We start from the raw sequence: 22,373 nt of genomic DNA, 5'->3' as shown, positions 1-22,373 counted from the left end.
GAACCAGAGCAGGTCTCCTGTCATAGTGGGCCTCTGTGCCTTTAGCTATAAAATAAGGAGGCGAGACCATATCATCTTTAGTGCCTCTTTTACTGTAAAATTATAGCAATCTGTGAGTTGTGGCAAACATACAGAGGGTTCCTGAGTAGCAAAATACATCAGGTCATAAAGGATTAAGATTTGGGTGAGCTGTAATCTGTTTTTATGACACCCGTGAAGGACTTTATTACTCTCTTTAATTGCCCCTAGCCAAGGTTAATTAAGTGTGTTTAAGTTCTCTCTATTCTTCGCTCAAGAGTTTCTTTCTTTTTCCCTTGCCATTTCTGATCAATAGCTGTCAGCATGCTTTTTGGAGGTCAGCAGCTTCTTTCCTGCACTGGACTGGCAGGTGGCACTTTTGAAGGACTGCGTACTTTGCCTTCCTTCTGGCTGTGAGGGCCCTCTCAGTTCTTGGCAGGGGGTAGAGAGAGGATCAAGAAACCCAAGTGTCTCCCTCTGACTAACATTCATCTTCCTTGTCAAAGAATGGAGAAAGAAGGCGTAATTAAGAAAGGGGTGGCGTTCCTTTTTTGGTGCCAGAAACCTAAGCCATTATCACTGTTGCTCTTTCGTGATGTTGCTGTTTACCACTTAGTGGAAATCATTCTTAGGAGGATTCCTCCTGTCAGCCTGTTCCTCTGACTTTGAAAACCACAGGTCTGAAATGGAATTTCTTAACACATCAAAGGATTTACTGTTGATATGGTCTTCAGTTTACCTGGCCCGTCCCCCCGACCCCCCTGCCGCCCTTCCCTTCAAGTTTCTCTTAAGACTGTGATTTATTTTCTTTTGTTTTTTTCATTCTTGAGTTCGTGTTTTCGCCTTTAGAAACCTGTTCTATATCATGTGCCTATCTTCCATGTTGCTGACCTCTGAAGCGATTCCTGGGGTGGGGTGAACACACACTTTGTCGCCTGATAGTTTTGAGAGTATTTCATGTTGTAGGTGGTAGATCAGAAACCGTTTAGAAATTGTAACGCTTTTGAGGACTTTTAAGGGGAGACCATAGATGCCTTGCTGCTTTGGTGTATTCAGCAGCATTGCTAGCATGCCTTCTGTGCTAGTTCCCTAACCAGGGGAGTGAGAGAAGCAAGATGTCCGCCCTGCGGAGCTGGGATTTCTGGGGTGCCTCGTGAACTGGATAGTTGTACAATTCGAATGACTCTGTAGGATACCCTTATTGCGTGTGCGTAGGGATCCTGGCAAAGGGTCTGGAGGCAGAAGAAAGTGCAACAGATGAGAGTTATGTCAGCTGAAATGAAGAAGGAGCAAATGATCCTATTTGGATTGTGGAGGAGCATTAACCAGGAATATTGTTCATAAATCAAGTCTGGGGCAGCCTGCTTTGGCCCTGTCATGGAAGAGCCAGGATGTTTGGGTCGTGGAACATTAGGGAGCACCCCACAGACTAGGGTGGCATAGTTTTGGAATACATGGCTGGACACGGCCTGTTGGGTGACTGCCTTTTGGTTTGTTCTGCATTTCCTTTCAGGTTTGAGTCGTCCTCCCACGCCATCAGCATGAGCGCCTACTTGCGGGAGCAGAGGCGGGAGCTGTACAGTCGCAGTGGAGAGCTGCAAGGTAGGTGCTTGAACTTCTCTGGAAAAATGAGTTTCTGGAGGAAGATCGGAAGTGTTCGGCGCATGTGAATTTGCGGTTTGCCTTCACAGGATTCTTTCAAGATAGCAAAGATTTGAAGACTTGATAATCTGTTTCTTCTGTACTTCCCAGCGTCTGCTGCCAAACAGCTGAAACTATTGCCATGGCCACAGGGTTTATAGACCTGCTACCATTCGCATGAGAACTCAGAGCAAAAAGATAGGAGGCCAGTCTCTTCGTGCTTAAACATGGCAGACACGAGTCCAGTCACAGTCTCGGGGAACGCCAGTCTTCTATGGCTGTCACCGTTACACTTAGTTAGTGCTTTCCATACCTTCTGGAACATAGCAGGAGTATGTGGGATTGGGAAAAGGGCAAATGCAGCCTCTGTCGTTATTTAAAAGGAAGAAAGATGCCTCTAAGTGGGATGTTGTAATCAAGCTAGCTTTGATATACAGGATATTTGATACCCATATGTGGTTACTAAAGAGTTGTAATCTGTAGAAGAAAATACTTGAGAAAATAAATCGTAAGCAAATTTAATTAAATTAAAAATCCAATAACATTTTCTTCTGTGACAAGAAGGATGCTAATCATGGTAAATGCAATCAATTAAGAAAGATTTATGAAGTCCTGCTAAGTGCCTGCCATCATCGGAGGGGATGGAGGTTGAGTAGAAGGAAAGAAAAGATAAAGCCTTATGATCCAACTATGAAAGTAAGGCATGAATATCAGTAATGTTATCGGGAAGTCAGTGCTAACAACTAAGAAGATGGTGTGCATGAAAATGCTCGAGGAGTTGAGAGAAGGGAGTGATGATTTAAATTATTTTAAAACTGTGGGCTTCCTGTATGAGGGATGCATAAGAACACTTACATTTTGGGGAGATGCCTTAGAGGCACTTGAAATATTTTTCAGTGAGTAGCCTACACAATTAAATATTTAGTTTTCAAGATTTATCATGGTTCAAAACATTATGAAGTAACCAGCCAGCCTTTCTGCTTTAAGGACTACCACCTAGTCATTTCTACCTCCACCTTCATCATTAATCTAAATACCTGTAAATTTTTCCAAAGAAGCTGCTCTGCTCTCTCATGCCTGTATCACAACAATAATTCCACAGCTCACGGGTATAGTTACCAGAATGAAGTCTAGAAATATGTTTGAGGATATAAGGAAAAGGAAATTAGCCTACCAACATTTTATTTAGTAGTAATGTTGCTCTACATTGTTGGAAGCATGAAGTATGCATCTTGGAGTCCCAAAGTACATGGGTACAGGGGGCAGTTAGGATTGGAACAAGTCAAGGAGGGAACGCAGAAGGTGACCCAGGCTCTAGCAAGCAGCTGCCTCGTGGTAGTATAGAGTGGACTGAGAAGCTTGGAAGGAAATGGTGGTAACAGAGCACACATTCCCATAGGACTGATCATACCTGAACTGCCACTCAGGGGCTGTTGCTGATCATTTAGGGCTAGAGCGATCCTCCATACTCAGTATCCTTACTTTAATTGCAGAATCGACTTAAAGAAACTTTAAATTTACCTCCATAATTTCTCTCCATTTGGTTTGTAGTACATGAAATTCCTTTAATTGGGGACAAAGCAAGCCTTTCTTTTTTTCTTTTAGATCATTTCACTTTTTATCCATCAATACACTTAATTCTTTAGCACCGTTTTAGGCTCACAGCAAAGATGAGTGGAGAAAGGGCAGAGACTTCCTGCATACCCCCTGCTCTGACACACGCACAGCCCCCCTTCATATCAACATCCCCACCACAAGGAAGCCTTTTGTTTGACTCGTAGAGATGAAAAGGTAGACCACATAATTAACAGGACAGCAGTGCAACCTATCATTCATTCAGCTTTGAGCATAATTAGTCAACCAAGACAGACGACTGGTGGTAGACTCTTTCTTCTATTTGTTAGTGAGAATAGCGAGTGCTCTGCACTCTCAGCCATGCAGAATGGCTTTTCCGGCCGTGGCCCTGGTGGTCCACGATCTCTGGAGAGAGCCTGAAAAAAAGCAATGAAGAGGAGAGGGTTCTGGGCCCAGATTACAATCTAGCTCCCCATTGACTAGTTTTGTAACCTCTGTGCCTCGGTTTCCTTATCCCTAAATGGAGACAGAAATAACAGTACCCACCCCACGAGGTTGTTGTGAAAGCCATGTTGAGGTAAGCGATGAGCAGTGTTTAGAGAAGTGCCGACCGAATAGGAAGTGTTATGTCGTCGTCCTCCTCCAGCCCCGTTGTTCTTGCTCAGTCCTAGCACTTCAGCTTTTGTACTCCTTCTCTGTCCCTTTAGCTAAATCCTGCTCTGCTTTCCAACTTAAATTTAGTTGTCACTTAGTCTGGTGACTGTTCCCCCCGTTTTCCCTCTCAGATTGTGGCCCCTGTGGTGTTCTCCTACCGCATCTGTAACATTCCCATTCTGAGCACTTTCCACACTGTGTTGCAGATCAGTGCTCACTTGTTTGAGCCTACCACGAAACTCTAAGTTCAGGAGAGAAATACAATTTTATTTCCTATCATTAGCACAGTGCCTGGTATGGTAAATATTCAATAAATACTGACTGACTCAGTGGCAGAACAAATGAGCACAGTTGACATCAAACGTGGGATAGAGGGCTTACCGTGGAGAGATAAGAAGGGCCCCAAAGGGAGATGTGGTCACTGAGAGCCAGTATCAGCTTTGTAGGTTCTATTAGTTTCTAAGTTGGGGAGAAGTAGAGGCTGCGTGTAGATCTGTGTTTGTTCTCTGCAGTCATATGTAGTTTCATTAAGTAGGAATGTTGCCACTGAGCTGTCTGGCCTAGGACAGGACTGCTGTATATAATTGAAAGACATGTGTAAATCCAACTACGTTATGGAGGAAGTTCATTCTGTGAGGGTGGTTAATTGAAGAATCTCTATAATCTAACTAGGAACCTTCTCGTTTTTCAGAAAGTTAATTGAAATACGGAACCAAATGCGATAGTATATTTTACTTACCAGTGTTCAGCAAAATAGGAGGATTTATCTCTGGTTACAGGGAAGAAAGTAGTCAGCAAACCTATCATGTTCATGATACTCATTAAAAAATAATTTAGCTGAGCTGACAGATCACATGCATGGTGAGAGAATAGCTCAGCTGATGAGTTTTTGTAAAAGTTTGATGGTATTTCATTGAGGAGCAAAAGTGTCTCTGATGAATGCTTTTAACAGTTCAGCAGGAAAAGGGGAAAATCACACCTATTTTCCATTAAAAAACGGCCAGCCTTTTTCAGTTACTCTATTCATCTAACTTGTCCAAGGACCACAGTGAGATCTGCATTTCAGTTTATCTTTGAAAAGGTATAATTGAAGAGTTCAGTCAAATCCTAAGAGGCTGGCAGAAGAAGCCATATAGCTGCAGCTTCGCTTCCCAGTGGTTTGGTTCAGAGGTCAACTTTTCCTTCTGTGGCAAAGAAAATCCACCAGAAAGACCATCAAAGTAACAGTAAAAAGCTCAAATTTTATAAAAGTTAAGTTTCTGCCACATTTTCAATTCATCATGCAATTAAAAATGTTACTCAACCTAACAACACACAAGGGGAAGAAAGAATGTAAAAATGAGATTTCCCTGGTATCATCAACCCATCTCAGTTGGCTCCGTTCAGATACTGCTGTTGGCAGTTGGGCCGAGGAGGTGGGGGTGCTGTTTCAAAGTGTGCAACATAACAGGTGGAAATCTAACTTGTGCATCTCCATTAATCAGAGACTCCCTGTTGCTTTGAGCCTCTCACTGCTTCATTGTACGCTTAGACAGCTGTGCTACAGGTTAGAAAGATAGTCTTAATGAACATTTAGCTCGAATATGACTTCTCAGGTTTAACGTGGGATTCTTTGGGAGAATAAGATAACTGATGAACATGTTATCTCATGAGGGTTTAAAAAAAAAACTCAAAATACTGCTGCTCGTGACCAAAATAAGGTCTTAGGTTACTCAGTCCCACTCTGCCATGGTTTTCTTATTTGAAAAATAGAGCTGTTATCAATTCTGACTACTTTAGGGGGGATATTGTGACTATACAATTAGATATTAAAACTCTGGAAAAATTACAATAGCTGTAATTGATTTAAATTAAAATGGTGCTTTAAAAAATTTAACATGGAGGAATTGGGAGAACTGCACCGACTTCATTAGCTCTTGTTTTCTGCCCCTCTCTCCAGTCTCACTGTTCCCCTGAGTTGGCTCCTCTCAGGGTCACCAGCGATCCCCATCTTGGCAGATTTAGTGTTTGCTTCCCTGTGTTCATCTCACTTGGTCTTCTGGCCAGCCATGTTCCTTTTTTCCTCCACATGTTAGAGTGTCCTGAGGTTTAGTCCTGGGACCTTACCTGTGCTCACTCTGTAGACTCTCCCTCGATGTCTCAGCTCAGACTTAAGTTTTGCTTAGCACCTAGGTGCAGGTGACTTCCAGATGTACGTCTCCTGCCCAAATCTTGTTATTGTTTCCTGACCTCTTCCAACATCCTGCCCACTCCCCATCCTATCATTCTTTATCACATGTTATTTTATTTTCCTCATAATCCTTAATTTCTACATGTCTTTCTCGCTTGGTAATTTTCTACACTTGCCTCTGAATTCCCAAAATGCAAGTCTTATTCATTAGTGCATTCCAGTGCCTGGGACAATGCTTGGCTTGAATTAAGCACTCAAAAAGTATAGGATGGAGGAAGCCTCTATCCTCAATATCTCCTTATTTGTAGGTACAGGCCTACTTATTTGAGAAAGCCTAGTGGGAAGTTTAACAAACAGAGTAGGAGTCCTGCGATTTATCTTCTTCATTCATTTTTAAGATAATAAAACTCACGAATGGGAAGAGCACTTAATTGTGATCCAAGCAGAAATGTATACTCAGTTTTGATTACAGTTTCTTTTCTGTCTTGGGGCTACGTAGTACTTCTGTTTGTACTCAATAATATTACCTTTATTTTTTTTTTTTTTAAAGATTTTATTTATTTATTTGAGAGAGAGAATGAGAGACAGAGAGCATGAGAGGGAGGAGGGTCAGAGGGAGAAGCAGACTCCCTGCCGAGCAGGGAGCCCGATGCGGGACTCGATCCCGGGACTCCAGGATCATGACCTGAGCCGAAGGCAGTCGCTTAACCAACTGAGCCACCCAGGCGCCCTCAATAATATTACCTTTAGAGTGCTGTTTTTATTCCCGTTAGCCTAATGAGTGGCATTTCTATAGCCCTGACATTTAGATACTCTGTAAAGCTCCAACCACTTGAGAATTGACTTCTCTAAGAGGATTTGCTTTACATGGTAAATATGGAAGTACTGGCATCAGGGAAAACTGGGCTCTTATACTGGCCTGACCTGAATTTTCTGAGTTTTTCTCTCTAATGGGTTGTTGTTGACTGGGGTTGTGAATACTTAATGATATCGTATGTAATTAATCTTTTTGGAGGTACCTTGCCTTAAGGTAGAGTGATATTTGAAATACATTAGCCATGAGTTGATTATCCTTTTTTACAAAAGGATTTATAATAGGAGTCTCTCAAATAGCAAGCTTTTCTATAATGGAGCATTTAAAGCAAGATTTCATTTATGCACACATTTTCAAGGACATTTTGGCTGAAGTGAGGTACAGCAATTTTATACTCATTCCGTGCGTTTGTTCCACAGCCTTAAATATAAGAAGCACTTGTAAAGCTTTATATCTTGAAATACGATTAGAAAATTCTTTGTAGTCTTAAATTTTGCATAATGACATTGTTAATAACTATGTAGCAATATGCAGGGGACATGAAAAAATATATTTTTACTTCTTAAAATTGCATATAACTATTTCAAAATAACCTTAATCTTTCATAGTTATCTGTTCTGTTTTAGGTTCTAAAATAGCATATAAAAATTGATTCCCCTTCCTTTTATATATTTATGTTCTTGCTTTTTTAAAATACTGATCTTAACTTCCTCATATGGAAGATTTGTCTCATAATGAAATTATAATAGAATTTTTATAAATGCTAATTTCTTTATATATTCCTAAGAAGTAGTAAAGTAATAAATATATTTTCCTCAGGTCGTGAACAGACTAATGCATTATTTCAAATCATTTAGGAAATAAAAGTATTCTTATGCCAGGATTGTCACTGAGTGTATCACCTCTTTGCCGTAATTGTTGCAATGTAGATATTTATTTTACTTACAGATGTTCTTTGTTTCTGGTTTAATTTATGACATGGGTTTATTTTCTGAAGAACTGTAGTTCATACAAAGTCCTCTTGGACAAACCATTGGTATCTGAGCCATGTGGAGGAGCCTAGAGGTCATGGGACAGACAGCAGATCCTGAGAGTGTAAAGCAGCTTTCACAGAGCCTTAGGAAAACCTGTGAGCCTCACTCTTGAGAAATGATCCTTGGTCATCATGCAGAACTAGTTGATGAGCTATAACCTTATTTTTAAGAAACTTTGTTCTACCCATTTATTCATTCACCCAGGCAGATACGGGAAAAGAGTGAATACTGGTAAGTGAGATACATATTTGAGATTGAAAAGTGATACATAGGCATCTCTCTTTATATAATACTTGAGTTAAAAGGGTTTTTTTAAATATACCCTTTTGATCTTAGCCAAAAGGCCGAGAAGCGATAAGGGTTTTTTTTAAATATAAAAAACATGAAAAAAATCACAAATTTCTAGCATGTATCAGAAAAATTTAAAAGTTAGCTTCTCATATTTTTTATCATTTGGCTCACATTAATTTTTTAATTAATATAAAATAACAGCTTTGCTCATTTTCTTAGATTTTCTTTAGGACTGTAAGAAATTATATTTTTGCCAAATTTAGTAGTTTATATATTGCAACTAAATCTGACTTGACCTGTTTTAGAAAATAGAGAAGACCAGAAACATTCATGGCCTGTAGTGGGGAAAGTAATTTTTAGGCTGATGAGAATGCCAAAGAACAACTTGATCATTGTCCCAATAAGACACAATTCATGAGATAGTTTTATGTTTTCAGAATGAAGGTTGAGTCCTTTCAGGAATATTAATAGTTAGCGATGACCTTATCTGAAGTGATCTATTATCAAAATTAGAAGAAATTGACATACACATGCATGTAGTATGAGGTCTAGAAAATAAAACAATAGATTTTAATAGTAGCAAGTGCTTTGGAACTCATAATCTAGTATTTTTTTTTTTTTTTAAAGATTTTATTTATTTATTTGACACAGAGAGACACAGCGAAGAGAGGGAACACAAGCAGGGGGAGCGGGAGAGGGAGAAGCAGGCTTCCCACAGAGCGGGGAGCCCAATGCGGGGCTCGATCCCAGGACCCTGGGATCATGACCTGAGCCGAAGGCAGCCGCCCTAACGACTGAGCCACCCAGGCGTCCCAATCTAGTACTTTTTAAAAAGATTTTATTTATTTATTAGCGAGAGAGAGCAAACACGAGTGGGGGAAGGGCAGAGGGAGAGGGAGAAGCAGGCTCCCCGCTGAGCGGGGAGCCAGACTCAGGGCTCTATCCCCTGAGATCATGACCTGAGCTGAAGGCAAGCTCTTAACCAACTGAGCCACGCAGGCGACCCTAACCTAGTACTTTTTGAACTCATTATTTTAGTCCTAGAACCTGTTTTCTGTATGTTTTATTTCAGAGTTGAGTATAGAAAGCAGATTGAGGTGGAGGTGACTTGACTAAATGGGGTCCAGGACTCAGAGCCCCACCTGCCCAGACCCCGCCTCCATCTGCTCCTCTCTTCTATGGAGCACCCGAGGCACCATTACAAAACTGAACACTCCCAGAGGCAGAGCGCTATACAAAGGAAAATTGATAAGGAGACAGATGACATTATAGGTTTGTAGGGATGGGACAGATGAATCAATAGTGGGTGGTCAGACAATTGATTAATCATAAACAACAACAACAACAAAAAGATGTTGAATTTGAAACTCATCCCCTATTTAGGGAAATAAATTTTGGGTGCGTTGAGAACTGAAATGTGAAAAGCAAAACCGATTGACACTTGAGTTCGTAGTAGCATTGTTTGAATAACAAAAATCTGGAAGTAACTCCTCTGAAACAAACAATACATTATATGTTAAAAAAAAAAAAAAAAAAGAAGAAGATAGTAGGAAGAGAAAAATGAAAGGGGGAAAATTGGAGGGGGAGACAAACCATGAGAGGCTATGGACTCTGAGAAACAAACTGAGGGTTCTAGAGGGGAGGGGGGTAGGGGGATGGGTTAGCCTGGTGATGGGTATTAAAGAGGGCACGTACTGCATGGAGCACTGCGTGTTATATGCAAACAATGAATCATGGAACACTACATGAAAAACTAATGATGTAATGTGTGGTGATTAACATAACATAATAAAAAAAATCTGGAAGTAACTCAAATACCGTAGACAGGAGAATGGATTTATAAATCGCGGCATAGCTGTGCAGTAGAATACTATGTAGCAATGAAAATGAATGAACTGTACCATATATTAACCTTGTGAGGCATATACCCTTATGTGATGAAAATGTGAAGAAGGTAAGGTAGGGAGCATGAACATAAAACTCAGGAAAGAGATCACCTCTGGAAAGGATAGAAGAAGGTATAATAAGAGGAGCCCAAGGCTTCAAGGATAATAGTACTGTTCGATTTCTTAAACTAAGTGACGGAGATGCTGTTGTATTTTTAAAACTGTACTAAAATGTCCTATACATTCAGATATACATTTCATAAAAAGTACAAATATAATAATCTGTAAAAGGCCTCTTAAGTCTCCAGAGACACAACCACCTGTAGTGTAATGCTCTTACAGGAAAGTCTTCAGGAGATTTGGAGTGTTCTGTGAGAACTGGATTGGTTCATGGCCTGCACCATTCCATTGCAATGTCAGGTCCATGCCGCAGCTCTGCATTACTACTGACCTCCAACTGTCCCTAAAATAGTTCATGAGAAGACAGCTCCAGGAGCTGGAGTGCTCCCTGCCAACTTCCCTGCCCACCCCCCCACCTCAGCCTCATCTAGCCCGTCAGAACCCAGTGCCTGGTGAGGTCAGCTGCTAGGCTACTTTTGTGTCTTGTGTTTTCTGGACTTTTTGTTTATTTATTGAATATATACAGATTTATTACATTTATTTGTCCTGGGCGGGGCCTTTAGGATACGATAATGAACAGAACCAAGTTTTGCCTTTGAAGGGCAAAAGAGCAGAAAGGGACCACGACTGTGTCCCAGAGGCTGGCACTTGTGCCCCAGCATGTCTCCTCCACATGAAGAGAGCCCCTGATTTTTAGCCTTTACACATGGCCACCCCAAATAGAAACATTTCTAAGCTTTCCGTGCAGCCAGCCATGAACATGTAGTTTAATTCTAACCAGTAGAATGTGCATGAAAGTGATGTGTATAACTTCGGGTCTTACATTTAAAGGGAAGGAACAGGCTGTCCCTTTTTTCCCAGCCCAGTGTGTGTGAACGTGTTGTGATGCACAGTATGAGTGACCTGGGGTGGGGAGCCATCTTCGACCGTGCGGATGAGGTGGTAAAGCCATGAGATAGATAGAAGCAGCCCGAGTTGGAGACTGTGCAGCGTTGGCCTCTGATGACCAGAGCTCATTGTACCATCCCAGACTTCTCTGTAAGTCCATGGTATTTTGGTTCTCTGCTACCTGTAGCCCTGCTTATATCCTGATTAATCCAACATGCAAACAAGTGATCACAGTACTGTGATATGCATTATGATGGAATTGTGTAGATCTGTAACTGAGATGTGTATACAGTGCTGGGAAGGCAGGGAGGCTTTCATAAGTATTTAAGTTTCAAGCTGCTTATAAAAGATGAAGAGAAGCTTTGCAGATAAAAGAGGGGTGGGCATTTCAGACAGTGAACATGGCAGGGATAAATGTATGGAAGTGTAAGCATATACACTTTTCTCGTTTCATAACGTGAGTTAGACGGATATAACTTTTTTTTTAAGATTTGTTTGTTTTAGAGAAAACACTGGGGGGTGAGGGGCAGAGGGAGAGGAGAGAATCTCAAGCAGACTCTGCACTGAGCGTGGACACGGGGCTCTATTCCACAACCCTAAGATCATGACCTGAGCCAAAACCAAGAGTCAGATGTTCAACTGACTGCACCACCCAGGCTTCTCTAACTTTTTCTGTTAAGGAAATCAGTTTATGTATACAGACCACTACTGATTATAATTTGTTACTTTCAGGAACCAGAGATAATAGAAGGGACACTAAAGCTGTTGAGAATGGCTTGGGCCGTTGTTCATGATAGCCACGAGGTTAAGAATTGATAGAACCAATGGTGTCCTGGTGATGATAGGAAAGTAAAAGTCATGTTACACCTGAGTAAAAGCTCAGGATTTTCTGAGGGGTATTCAAATGGTATAACTATGCCCCTTTATTAAAATTTTTGTAGGAAACACAACTGTTTTAAATACAACTATTGTAGTGTATTAGGCTGTGCAAGGTAGATTTGGCTGGAGATATTGGCAGGGGCCAGATCATGAAGGACCAGCCTAACCTAATTCCGGAGTACCTTGTTCAGCTTGGACTGCAAATGGCAGCTTGGTTGTGTATGGAGATTGCAGAGTTCTGTGTGCTCACATCTGATTTCCAGCTTGTAATTGTGTGGATGAAAATATGCATCAAGTTACTTTTGGCTTCACCACAATTTTAAACTCAAAAAGCCCATATTACAGTAATATATGATAGTATGTATGAATGCTACATGAATATTGTAATAGTCATAATATAGGATGTTCATTCCTAGAATTGTGATGACATCTACTGAATTGCAGCCAGTTCATTTGCATATTCATGCCCACTTAGCTCAAATAAGTCCCTGTTTGTTTGCACATTAACGTCTGATTTCAGCACCAGTTAACTAATTTACATATCCCTGTTCAGTTGGTTAGTGATGTTCATATGTGGAATGTTGGTGCAGCTGTTTGTGCTTTGAGTAGCTTGGGGAGCACGGTGGTTTAGTGGAAGGAGTACCTATTACTCATCCTGCTTTTACTAGGCAAGTCACGTTACCTTTCTGAGCCCTAGAATGCTCATCTGTATAATGAAGTTAGCAACACTTACCCTGCCTGTTTCTTAGGGTTGTTATATCAATTGACATATCAGAGGTGACAACATACAGTCAACATTTCTAGGCTACCTGTATTCTAGGCCTGTTCCTGGAACATCTGCATATAGGAGAGTTCTAGGTGTCATGGAAGACAAGACTTGCAAGCAGACACAGTTTTAATGAATGTTATAAATACTTTTGGGAGCATGGAGGAGAAAACACTGAACGTTGCCAGGGGGAGTCAAAGAAGGTGTTAACAAAGGAGGAATCTTTATACTGCAATTGGAAAGGTGAGTTAACCTACCCCGGGGAAGGGCACTCACCGCAAGTAGGGAGAGGATGGGAAACAACACCTCCACGTATGAGAGCTTCATAGGATAGTAGGTATTTGGGGGTTGAAGCAGAGAATGTTGGGAAAGATAGGGCTTAGAAAAGGGAGATGGGGGGGCAGGTCTCAGAGGACTGGTATAATAGCAAGAAGACATGGTTTTTGTCCTCTGGGTGATAAGGAGTCCTCCAAAGGTTTGAAGCAAGAGAGTGACATAATCAAATCTGCATTCTAGAAAAAGTATCCCAGGGGCTCTGTGGGGGATGAATTGAGTGAAGTGAGGCAAGTTGTACTGTTATTTCAGGTGAGAGCTTATAAGATCATGCCAGCTTTTTAGGAGGTAACAGCAGAGAGGGTGGAGGGAGGGAGTAGATCCAAAAGCCAATTTCGAGGAAGAATCAGGTGGATATGATGGCTCCTTCTGTGTGGAGTTTGAGCAAAGATAGGCATTTTGGCTGATTCCCGGTTTTCCATTCTGGTGCAAGAAGAGGGTAGTTTTTATGGAGTGTTAGATAGGGGTGAAGATAGCTTTTTTTTTAAAGCATATATTTTCATGTTTCTCTTTTAGTTTTGCTTAAATCTACCTAGTCTAATCTAACCACATCTAATCTAACCAAATCTGTTATCGACTCCCTCATATTTAATACATTCAGCAGTGTTTGATTACGCATCACCATTCACCTTCCTAAGTCTGGTGTTGGAGCTAGGGTTTTCTTCCTTCCCTCCTCCTCCTCCTTTTATTTTATTTTATTTTATTTTATTTTATTTTATTTTATTTTTTTACTTTATTATTATAAAATTGCAGATATTACCTTCTCCTTTTTAGGCTTTGGTTGATCTATTAATTTGAGTACTCATTTTAAACTCTCTGAAAAATATCAATTATTTTTTATTCCTAGATGGACCTGTATTTCTATTACTAAAATCAAGCTACCATTCTTTTTTCTTAACATCTTGCTTTGTGATTTTGTGGCCAGTCACTTAATTGGTTTTCTCAGTTAATAGAGAGGAGTTAAATGATGTTTATGACTCTCAGTCAGTCCAAAGGTCTAGGTTCTTGATTCTCAGCACTTGGTCTGTTCCTAAAGATCAGAGTCTGAGGACTAGTTAGAGGTTCAGAGCATGGTCTCTGCAGTCAGGCTTACTGCCTGGGTGACTTTGGGCAAACCGACTCCTTTGTGTGTCCGTTTCACTTTCTATAAACTGAATATACTTACGTCATAGGGCCATAGTGAGGCTGAAATGTGTTAACACGTGTAAAGTGTTGAGAACTGTGCATGGCATGAATTAAGTACTGATTAAATGTTAAATACTGCTAATTTATCTGGGGTATGCCCTCCCCCCCCAACACCTGGCATCATTCTTCACACATAGGAGACAGATTTTTTTAAATTAGTGAATGAATAGGCATGCTAATAGACAAATACATTCCAGTAAAATCTCCTAGAATGGTCCTTAGAAACTTCTTTTCCCCCGTTCTTTTCTTTGATAAAAGTTCTTCTAGAGTGTTGAAAAACTGTGCTTACATCGGTGATCTTTGCAATCATGTCATGTTAAGTGTCATCCACTGCAGTGGTCTGGGTAGGCAGCACTTAGTGACTTTTTAGTGACCTGTTCTTACCACTTATATCCACCCCAGAGGTAAATACTCATGGCAATAATGAAAGTGGCCATTTCTCTTCAAAATCATTTTGCTATTCAGTGCCACTAACTGCATTTTAGTCTGTAAATAATTGAGGAGGATTAGTATATGGCAAAATAGGAGGTTAAAATGGAAAGGTCATTCCTTCTCTTTATGAACTACCTTACATCTGATCATTTGGCGATGTTTTACAAACACTGTTGTCTTTCTTGCCTGCCCCTTACGTTCATTCTGAAGTCACTTCCTGGCTACTGGTAAAAACAAAAACAGAGAGAAAGGAGTTATACTCTAACTTGTAGTTTGGTAACAACTCTTAACCTAAAAAATCCTAGAGCTAACAGAGATCTCAGATGAGTATCATAAAGGGAAATGATCTTTTGAAAACAACATAAATTCTTAAAAACAATAAAAGGTGTGTGACTGAAACTAGTTAAAAAAAGATGGCGACTGATCTGAAAGGGAAATTTTTGACTTGGCTTGGAAGGTGAGCAATGAACTGTTTATGACCATCATTCCCCACAGCGTGGTTGCAGGAGGAGGACAGATAAAAGCGAGGCTGCTGATGGGACACACCACTCATCTATGATTATCTCCCCTTTCTAGATTCTGTGACTCTTACTGGGAATCAGTAATCCTGACTCCTCTTGAATACCTTATTGAATCACTTAAAAAGAATTTCTCAAAAGAAGATCGTGTGCCGTAAGAATTCTTTAGCATCTAAATTGAGTGGCTGTCTCTGATCATTTCTAAACTGTTTACTCTGATGAACTCAATAGATAGAGTTTCCTCAGAACAAATACAGAATTTGGACTTAATTTCCTAAGAAATTGAAATCCTTTATTACCTAAATGGTAGTATGGTTCTCTTTATACCTTCACTTCTAGGACATTTTTGGGCAAATATAATGCCCAAAGGGAACAATTAGCTCAATTTTAGATGGTGTTTGCTGAGATTTTAGCCATAATTGTTTGTTGACACTTTGAAATTTGTAGCTGTCTCAATTACTTTTATAATATATGTTATATAAACAGATTCTCTGTAGCATATGAGCTTTAGTCCCTATGAACTGAATCCTTTCTGCTCCTCCCTTTTTCTACCTTATTTTCTTATTCTCACGATTTTATTATTTCTCTTTTTATTGAAGTAGAATATCCTACAATATAGTGTATCAAGTGCATTTACCTTAAATATAGAGCTAAATTTTTGCATATAGATACACCCATGTAACTAGCCCCTAGAAGGCTTTCTCATGCCACTTCTTAGTCAATACCACCCCCTCAAGGTAGCCACTCTTCTGATTCATAATGCTGTCACTTAGTTTTGCCTATTCTTTAAAACTGTATAGGTAGAATGATACAACATCTTGTGTATTAGCTGCTTTTCCTCAACATGATGTCCGTGAGATTCATTCATGTTATTGTATGTATCAGTTTGTTTTTCTTGCTGTATATTTTGTTGTATGATTATAGGACAATTTATTCATTCTCCTGTTAATAGTCTACTTGGGGGCTATGACAAATCAGCTATAAACCATTTTGTACATAAACACTAATTTCGTTTAGGGATATACCTAGGAGTGGAATTGCTGGCTATCATGAGATAGTCATACGTTTAGCTTTAGAAGATACTAATAGTCATTTTACAATTATAGAAATTAATGAGAAATTGCTTGAGAATTTCAGTTGTTTTACATTCTCACTAAAATGTGATTTTATCAGCCTCTTACGTTTTTGCCATTCTGGTGGATGTGTAGTCTACCTTATGGTTCTCATTTTTTTTTTTTCAAGATTCATTTATTTTAGAGAGAGAGACCGAGAACATGAGCACGAGGTGGAGAGGGAGAAAGAATCTCAAGCAGACTCTGTGCTGAGCACAGAACCTAATAGGGGGATTGATCTCACAACCCTGAGATCACGACCCAAGCCAAAACCAAGAGTCAGCACTTAACTGACTGCACCACCCAGGCGCTTCTATTGTTTTCATTTTTAAAAAGAATCTCTGAGCTTTCCCTAACTGTGCTACTTTTCTCCTCCCCTCGATCTGGCAGGAGTTTCTGGATGTGATTATTTAGTGTACAGGCTATATCCCAATTCACTGATTTATAGTACAGCTTTTTATAGAGAAGTGACCTTGTGTTCTTCCTAGAAAGGCCTGATTATGTATATACATTTTTACCCCGAATTCTCAGGTGGCCTTTCTTGCGAGAAATCACTTATTAGTTTGTTAGAACTTTTGAGGTAGAATATAAAGATTTCTCCTCTCTTTCCTCTTTGCCACTTTTTGGTCAATGGCTTTCTATTTTGAATTATATCTTTATTACATGTATCATTGATATTCCTACTGGTGGTGGGCAGAACTCTAAAATGATCCCAATCACCCACAACTTTTACAATTCCTCCTCCTGTGTGTGGGCTGGATCTGTGAATATGATGGAGTACCACTCCTACAATTAGGTTACATTATATGGCAACTGTCATGGAATTTTCCAGATGTGATTAAAGTCCCTAATGATTGTCTTTAAGTTGTTCAAAAGGGAAATTATCCTTGGTCGTCCTGACCTAACCATGTGAGTCCTTAAAAGAGACAAGAAGCAATAGCAGATGCTGGCCTTGAGGAAGTAATTCTTGTGGTAAGAGTAGGCTACACGGCAAGTACCTGAAGGTGGTTTCTGGGAGCCAAGAGGAACCCCTGTCCAACAGCCAGCCAGAAAACAAGGGCCTCAGTCCTACAACCAAAAGGAACTGAATTCTGCCAACAGCCCAAATGAGCTAGGAAGAGGACCTTGAGCCTCAGATAAGGTTGCAGCCCTGGTTGACACCTTGATTTTAGATTTTAGTGAGACGCTTAGCATAGGACCCAGCTAACCTATGCCTGGACTTCTGACCCACAGAAATTGTGAGGTAATAGATTTGTATCATTTTAAGCTGCTAAACTTGTAATTTGCTACACGTCAATAGAATACTAATATACAACCCAGTCTTAATACTCCATGATTGACCCTTTGAGACTCTCAGAAATTTCCTTAGACTAATGGATAGAAGTTGCTAGAATAGTTCTTACTGTAAGCAAGGAAAGGAACCAGATTTATTCTAGCTGTCAGTCTTCCTTTTTTTTTCAGTTCTCTATGATTTTGATTTGGAAGCTGAGAGGGCCTTTGAGAAAGGATGAAGGTCTAGTAGTTTTTCTGTAGTTTGTAGACTTTACAGTAGGAAATGACAGCTTAAAAACATTTAAAATAATTTATATATACAACAATACAAAACCATCGCCATCATGATGACTGTCTGAGGCAAAGTGGTACAGATTCTATTACCTCACTGGGCTGTCTCTCGAGCACCCAACCCTGAACATGTCCAAATCAAACCCAAGATCTCCCCTTCTCCCCACCACCCCAAAACCTGCTCTTCTTGCAGTGTATTTGATTTCATTAAATGGCATTGTCGACTTACCAGTTGCTGAACCTGGAAGTCGTCTTCCTTTTCTGTAAGCAGTTAATCTATTCCCAGATCCTGCTGATACTGTCTCCTAACCCATCTACTGTTACAAACCCATCAACTCATTATTTTTTTAAAAGTGACTCGCTTCCACCCAGGTTCTAACTACCATCATCTCTTGGTTGGTCCTGCCTCTACCTTGAATCCTTCCAAATCATTTGTTATATTGGAACCAGAGTGACTTAAAAAATATTCAGTGATTTTTTTTTTTTTTTTTAAATATCTCTTAGTACCAAGTTCTATGTCCTTAATATGCCTAATAATGTTCTGCCTGATTTGGGCACCAATTGCACACAGCCTCTCTGTGGCCTCCTTTCTGATCACGTTGGGCTTCTCAGGACATGCCATCCCCATTCAGGCCTTGGGGCCTCCTTATGTGCTGCTCCCTATATCTGGAATTGGCTCACCCCATCTTCCCTTTCTCCTTGATAACTAGTTGTCAACTTTAAGGTAGTTCTCTGCCTTGTATGATTTTAAATGATGCTTATTAAGTACTTACCATGTGTCAATCAGGTTCTAAAAAATTTAACATGGAGTGTCTTCTTTTATTCTCTCAACTCTTACTTCCTTGAAGAAACTTTTTTTGTTTTGTTTTTTTTTAAATCCCTCCCTACCCTACCCGACTAGGTTAGCTTTCTCATTTGTAGCACATGGCATGCTTATAATTACTCAGTGTTTTCTTATTGTTTATGTAAAATGTACGTTCATTATTTATCCTAAGTTCCAAGCTGACAGGCACCGTGTCGGTTGAATTTACCTTACATCTCAATTTCCTCATACAGTGTCTGGCATCTATAGTAAACACCCAATAAATATTCATGATTTTTACAAATGAAAAGAAATTCAGTTTACACATTAACCAAACGGTGAACTAGGTAGAAGTTTAGGTCTTTTCAAGCTTAGAACTTTTTTCAATATATTAGTAATACTTGAGGGGATACATGAATATATCACAGATTAAATTATGTTAGGAAGGAAGTTAAGGGAAACTAGTATTTGAGAGAAGAGAGTGAAGTTACTGAGATATCGTTTTTTTGGAGTACATAGGATAATTATCACTTGACTCTCAGAATCATTTTGTAAAGGAGGCCTTATTTTCTGATTCTTTATGGCTAAGAAAACCATGGCTCGTAGAGGTTAAGTAACTTGACCAAAGTCACACAACTGATAAATGATAGAGTTGAACAATTAATGTCATGGAGTTTATTATATAGGGTTTGCAAAATAACTTGCATTTGAAATAGCTTGTGTATTTTTCTCTTTTATTGAGATAATTTACATACAATAAGCCACATTCACTTAAAATGAACAATTCATTGAGTTTTGATAGATGTGTTTACCTGTCATGATACCAAGCATTTTCATCACTCAAGAGTTTCCTTTTGCCCTTTTGTAGACCATCTCTCTCTCTAATTCCCAGCCTTGGGTAACTACTGACATGATTTGTTCCCATAGTTTAGCTTGTAGTTTCTAAATTTTATATAAATAGACTCATGTAGTATACAGCTTTGTGACTGGCTTCTTTGAGAACATAATGATTTTGACATTTATCCATGTTACTGCATCTCTCAGTAATTTGTTTCTTTTTTACTTCTGAGTGGTACTCTGTTGTATGGATATACCACAATAGAGATGTGATATACCACATTGTTTATCCTTCTAGCTGTTGATGTGTGTTTGGGTTGTTTCCAGGTTTTGGTTATTGTGAATAATGCTGCTGTATACATTCGTGTACAAGTCTTGGTGTGGCACATAAATTTTCAATTCTCTTGGGAATACTTAGGAGTAGAATTGGGGGTCCTGTGGTAGGTGTATGCTTAACTTTTTAAGAAACTGCTAGTTTTTTAAAGTGAGAGTATCATTTCATATTTCCACCAGCAGTATATGCCAACACTTGGTATTGTCAGTCTTTCTAATTTCAGACATTCTAGTGGGTGTGCAGTGGTATCTCATGGTGCCTTGTGAATTTTTTAATGTAATCTTATTGATGGTAGAAGGCTATACACCTGTGGGTTTGCACATTCTATATCCAAGTCAGAATCAACCTCAAGTCCTTTTTCTCTTGTTGTAATAATTAGTCCAGGCCTGTTACTCTGTCATTTCTTTTAGCATAACTTTTTTTTATCTACCTTCATGAATTTAGAGCAAGGAGACATAACTATTTCACAGGTCAACTGGAAAGCCACATTTATATTCATTTATATGTTAAAAATAGTGTTTGTTAAATATACTCATCATTGTGCATCTATATTGTTCTAGCATCTTCTGGAAGTTTGTACAATATTATTAAATAGGTAGTGAGTGAATTCTAAACAAGTCCTGCTCTGAAGCTAAAAATTCCCAATTGTTGCCTTATTAGTAATCATAGGATTAATGCAAAGTGCTGCTAATTAAGACTTGCTTTTTTTCTTTGAGTGCCACCATGGCAGCAAATGGTATCCACTACTGACAAGCTGTAAATTAAAATTTGCAGAATGCAAGGCCCAGTCTAAGGAAAATGAAGTTATGTATAGGTGACTTGTTCCATTTGAATTAATCAAAGCACTGCTGGTGTAGACCAGCTGTGTTCTGTGATGACAAAAACGAATCTTGACATTTTGGATAATGAAAATCCAGTTCAGCACCTCTTAGAGATATGTATGATAATATATTGTCAGTCAGAAGCAGAGGGAAGGAGGGAAGCGAAAACCCTGTCTTATTAAAATAGACAATGTGAAAAGTGGACATTGTTGGATCTCCAGTTTCTAGGGGAAAAAAATGCCAAGGGAAGCCTCTTTTAAAAAAATGAGAGGAATAGCTGTTTTACGGAAGGAGGGTGAAAAGATTTGACTTCTGATGCATGACCTCTGTGACAGTTGACTTTGTTCATGATTCTTAGGTTCATGGTTTATTTTACTAGGGTGCAGGGTGAGGCATGAAAAGCCCAGAAAGGAGACTCACTTTTTTTAGTTTGACAGTATTAATACAATCATCTAGTCCATACCTTGTAAGCCCACTTATTATTTCCTCTGCGTGTGTTTTTTCTAGTTTAGCGGATTAGCTGCACTGTCTCTTCAAAGGCTATCCAATCAAGGAGGGGTTATTAAAACCAGGGCGATTTATGACTGAGAATTAATTAGAGAAGCATTTTCATGCAAAACATCCAATTTTTTGATTAGCAATGGAGCAGGGCTGCAATTAACACTCTAGGAAGCTTAAATTTCCAGCTTTTTGATTCTCAGGAAATGAGATTATCAAACCAGGGTCAGACACTTGACAGCAAAGCGGGGGTGGGGGAGTGTGAAATTTATATGTTAAAAAAAAAAAAGTCTTTTGATTTCAATTCTGAGATTGCCATTAAGGCAGTGGAAAATTCAGAGAAGGGAAAGAACAAGAAATCTGAAAATGCAAGAACCTGAAATGCCTGATTCCTTAGTGGCCTATTTGCTATGCAAAGTAGCTGTTGTAAATGTTTGCCTGGAATATGTTTTAGAAGCACAGTGATATTTTTTGTTCCTGCATTATTACTTATTATTTAATTTTTCTCCAATAAATTTTGTTTACCTATTCAATTGCTGAACAAATACTTAAAGGGTTTATATGCTTTGGAGAGAAGCCAACATTTCTTTCATTAGAAAAAGAACCTTTTTTTCTAAATGGTAGTTTGCTATTTTGGGGAGTCTTTTTATTTTGTTTCTTTATTGGGGGGTGTTTTTAATTATTTTAAATCAATTGAGACATAATCTAGATAGCGAGTTATCTCAAGACATAGATTACTACTTAATGGTAAGTGACCTTTGTGAGCTTAGGTGCCCGAGATAAGAAGTAATGCAGCCCCAGACCTCGTGTAAAGCGGTGTATTCTGTCATCAGCATTAATTGGTGCTCTCCAGGGAAATACAACATAATGAAAATTCATTTGTTCTGGAAAATATTTTTCACCCCCTCTTTTCTTAATTTAGACATCTAATTTCAATTGAGAACTAGAGGAGCAATGTATCTTTTGTGTTAGTGCAGTCTGCCAGGGTGAGACTCTTACCTTTTTCTTCTTTACCCATTAGATTCCAAGATTTTTAAGTAAAGGGACCTTGTCAGTACTTTGAGTCATCCAGTGTTTTCTTCACTGCCCTGTTTTTTTGCACTCACGATGGTGCTATGCACATCTGAAGCTGTCAGGATATACATTTGTGGACTGCCTGCTTATTGACATCAGGGAAATTGTTTGCATCCAGTACTAAGATG

The 22,373-nt window shown here is 39.3% G+C and overlaps 1 protein-coding gene across 4 annotated transcripts in view; it reads left to right on the top strand.

Annotated features, from left to right (window-relative positions):
* The window catches only part of EXOC4 (exocyst complex component 4), a 731,914-nt gene that overhangs the window by 194,992 nt on the left and 514,549 nt on the right, over window positions 1-22,373 (top strand). For all 4 annotated transcript variants that reach the window (XM_032401540.1, XM_032401541.1, XM_032401542.1 and 1 more), the window contains exon 9: window positions 1,532-1,620. In XM_032401540.1, the coding sequence (XP_032257431.1) occupies window positions 1,532-1,620 (89 nt within the window). The remainder of the gene's footprint in view (window positions 1-1,531; window positions 1,621-22,373) is intronic.

This window comes from Phoca vitulina, unplaced genomic scaffold, assembly GCF_004348235.1.
Source record: "Phoca vitulina isolate PV1807 unplaced genomic scaffold, GSC_HSeal_1.0 scaffold4, whole genome shotgun sequence".
Taxonomy (NCBI): Eukaryota; Metazoa; Chordata; class Mammalia; order Carnivora; family Phocidae; genus Phoca; species Phoca vitulina.
This window is presented reverse-complemented; position numbering and strand designations above follow the sequence as displayed.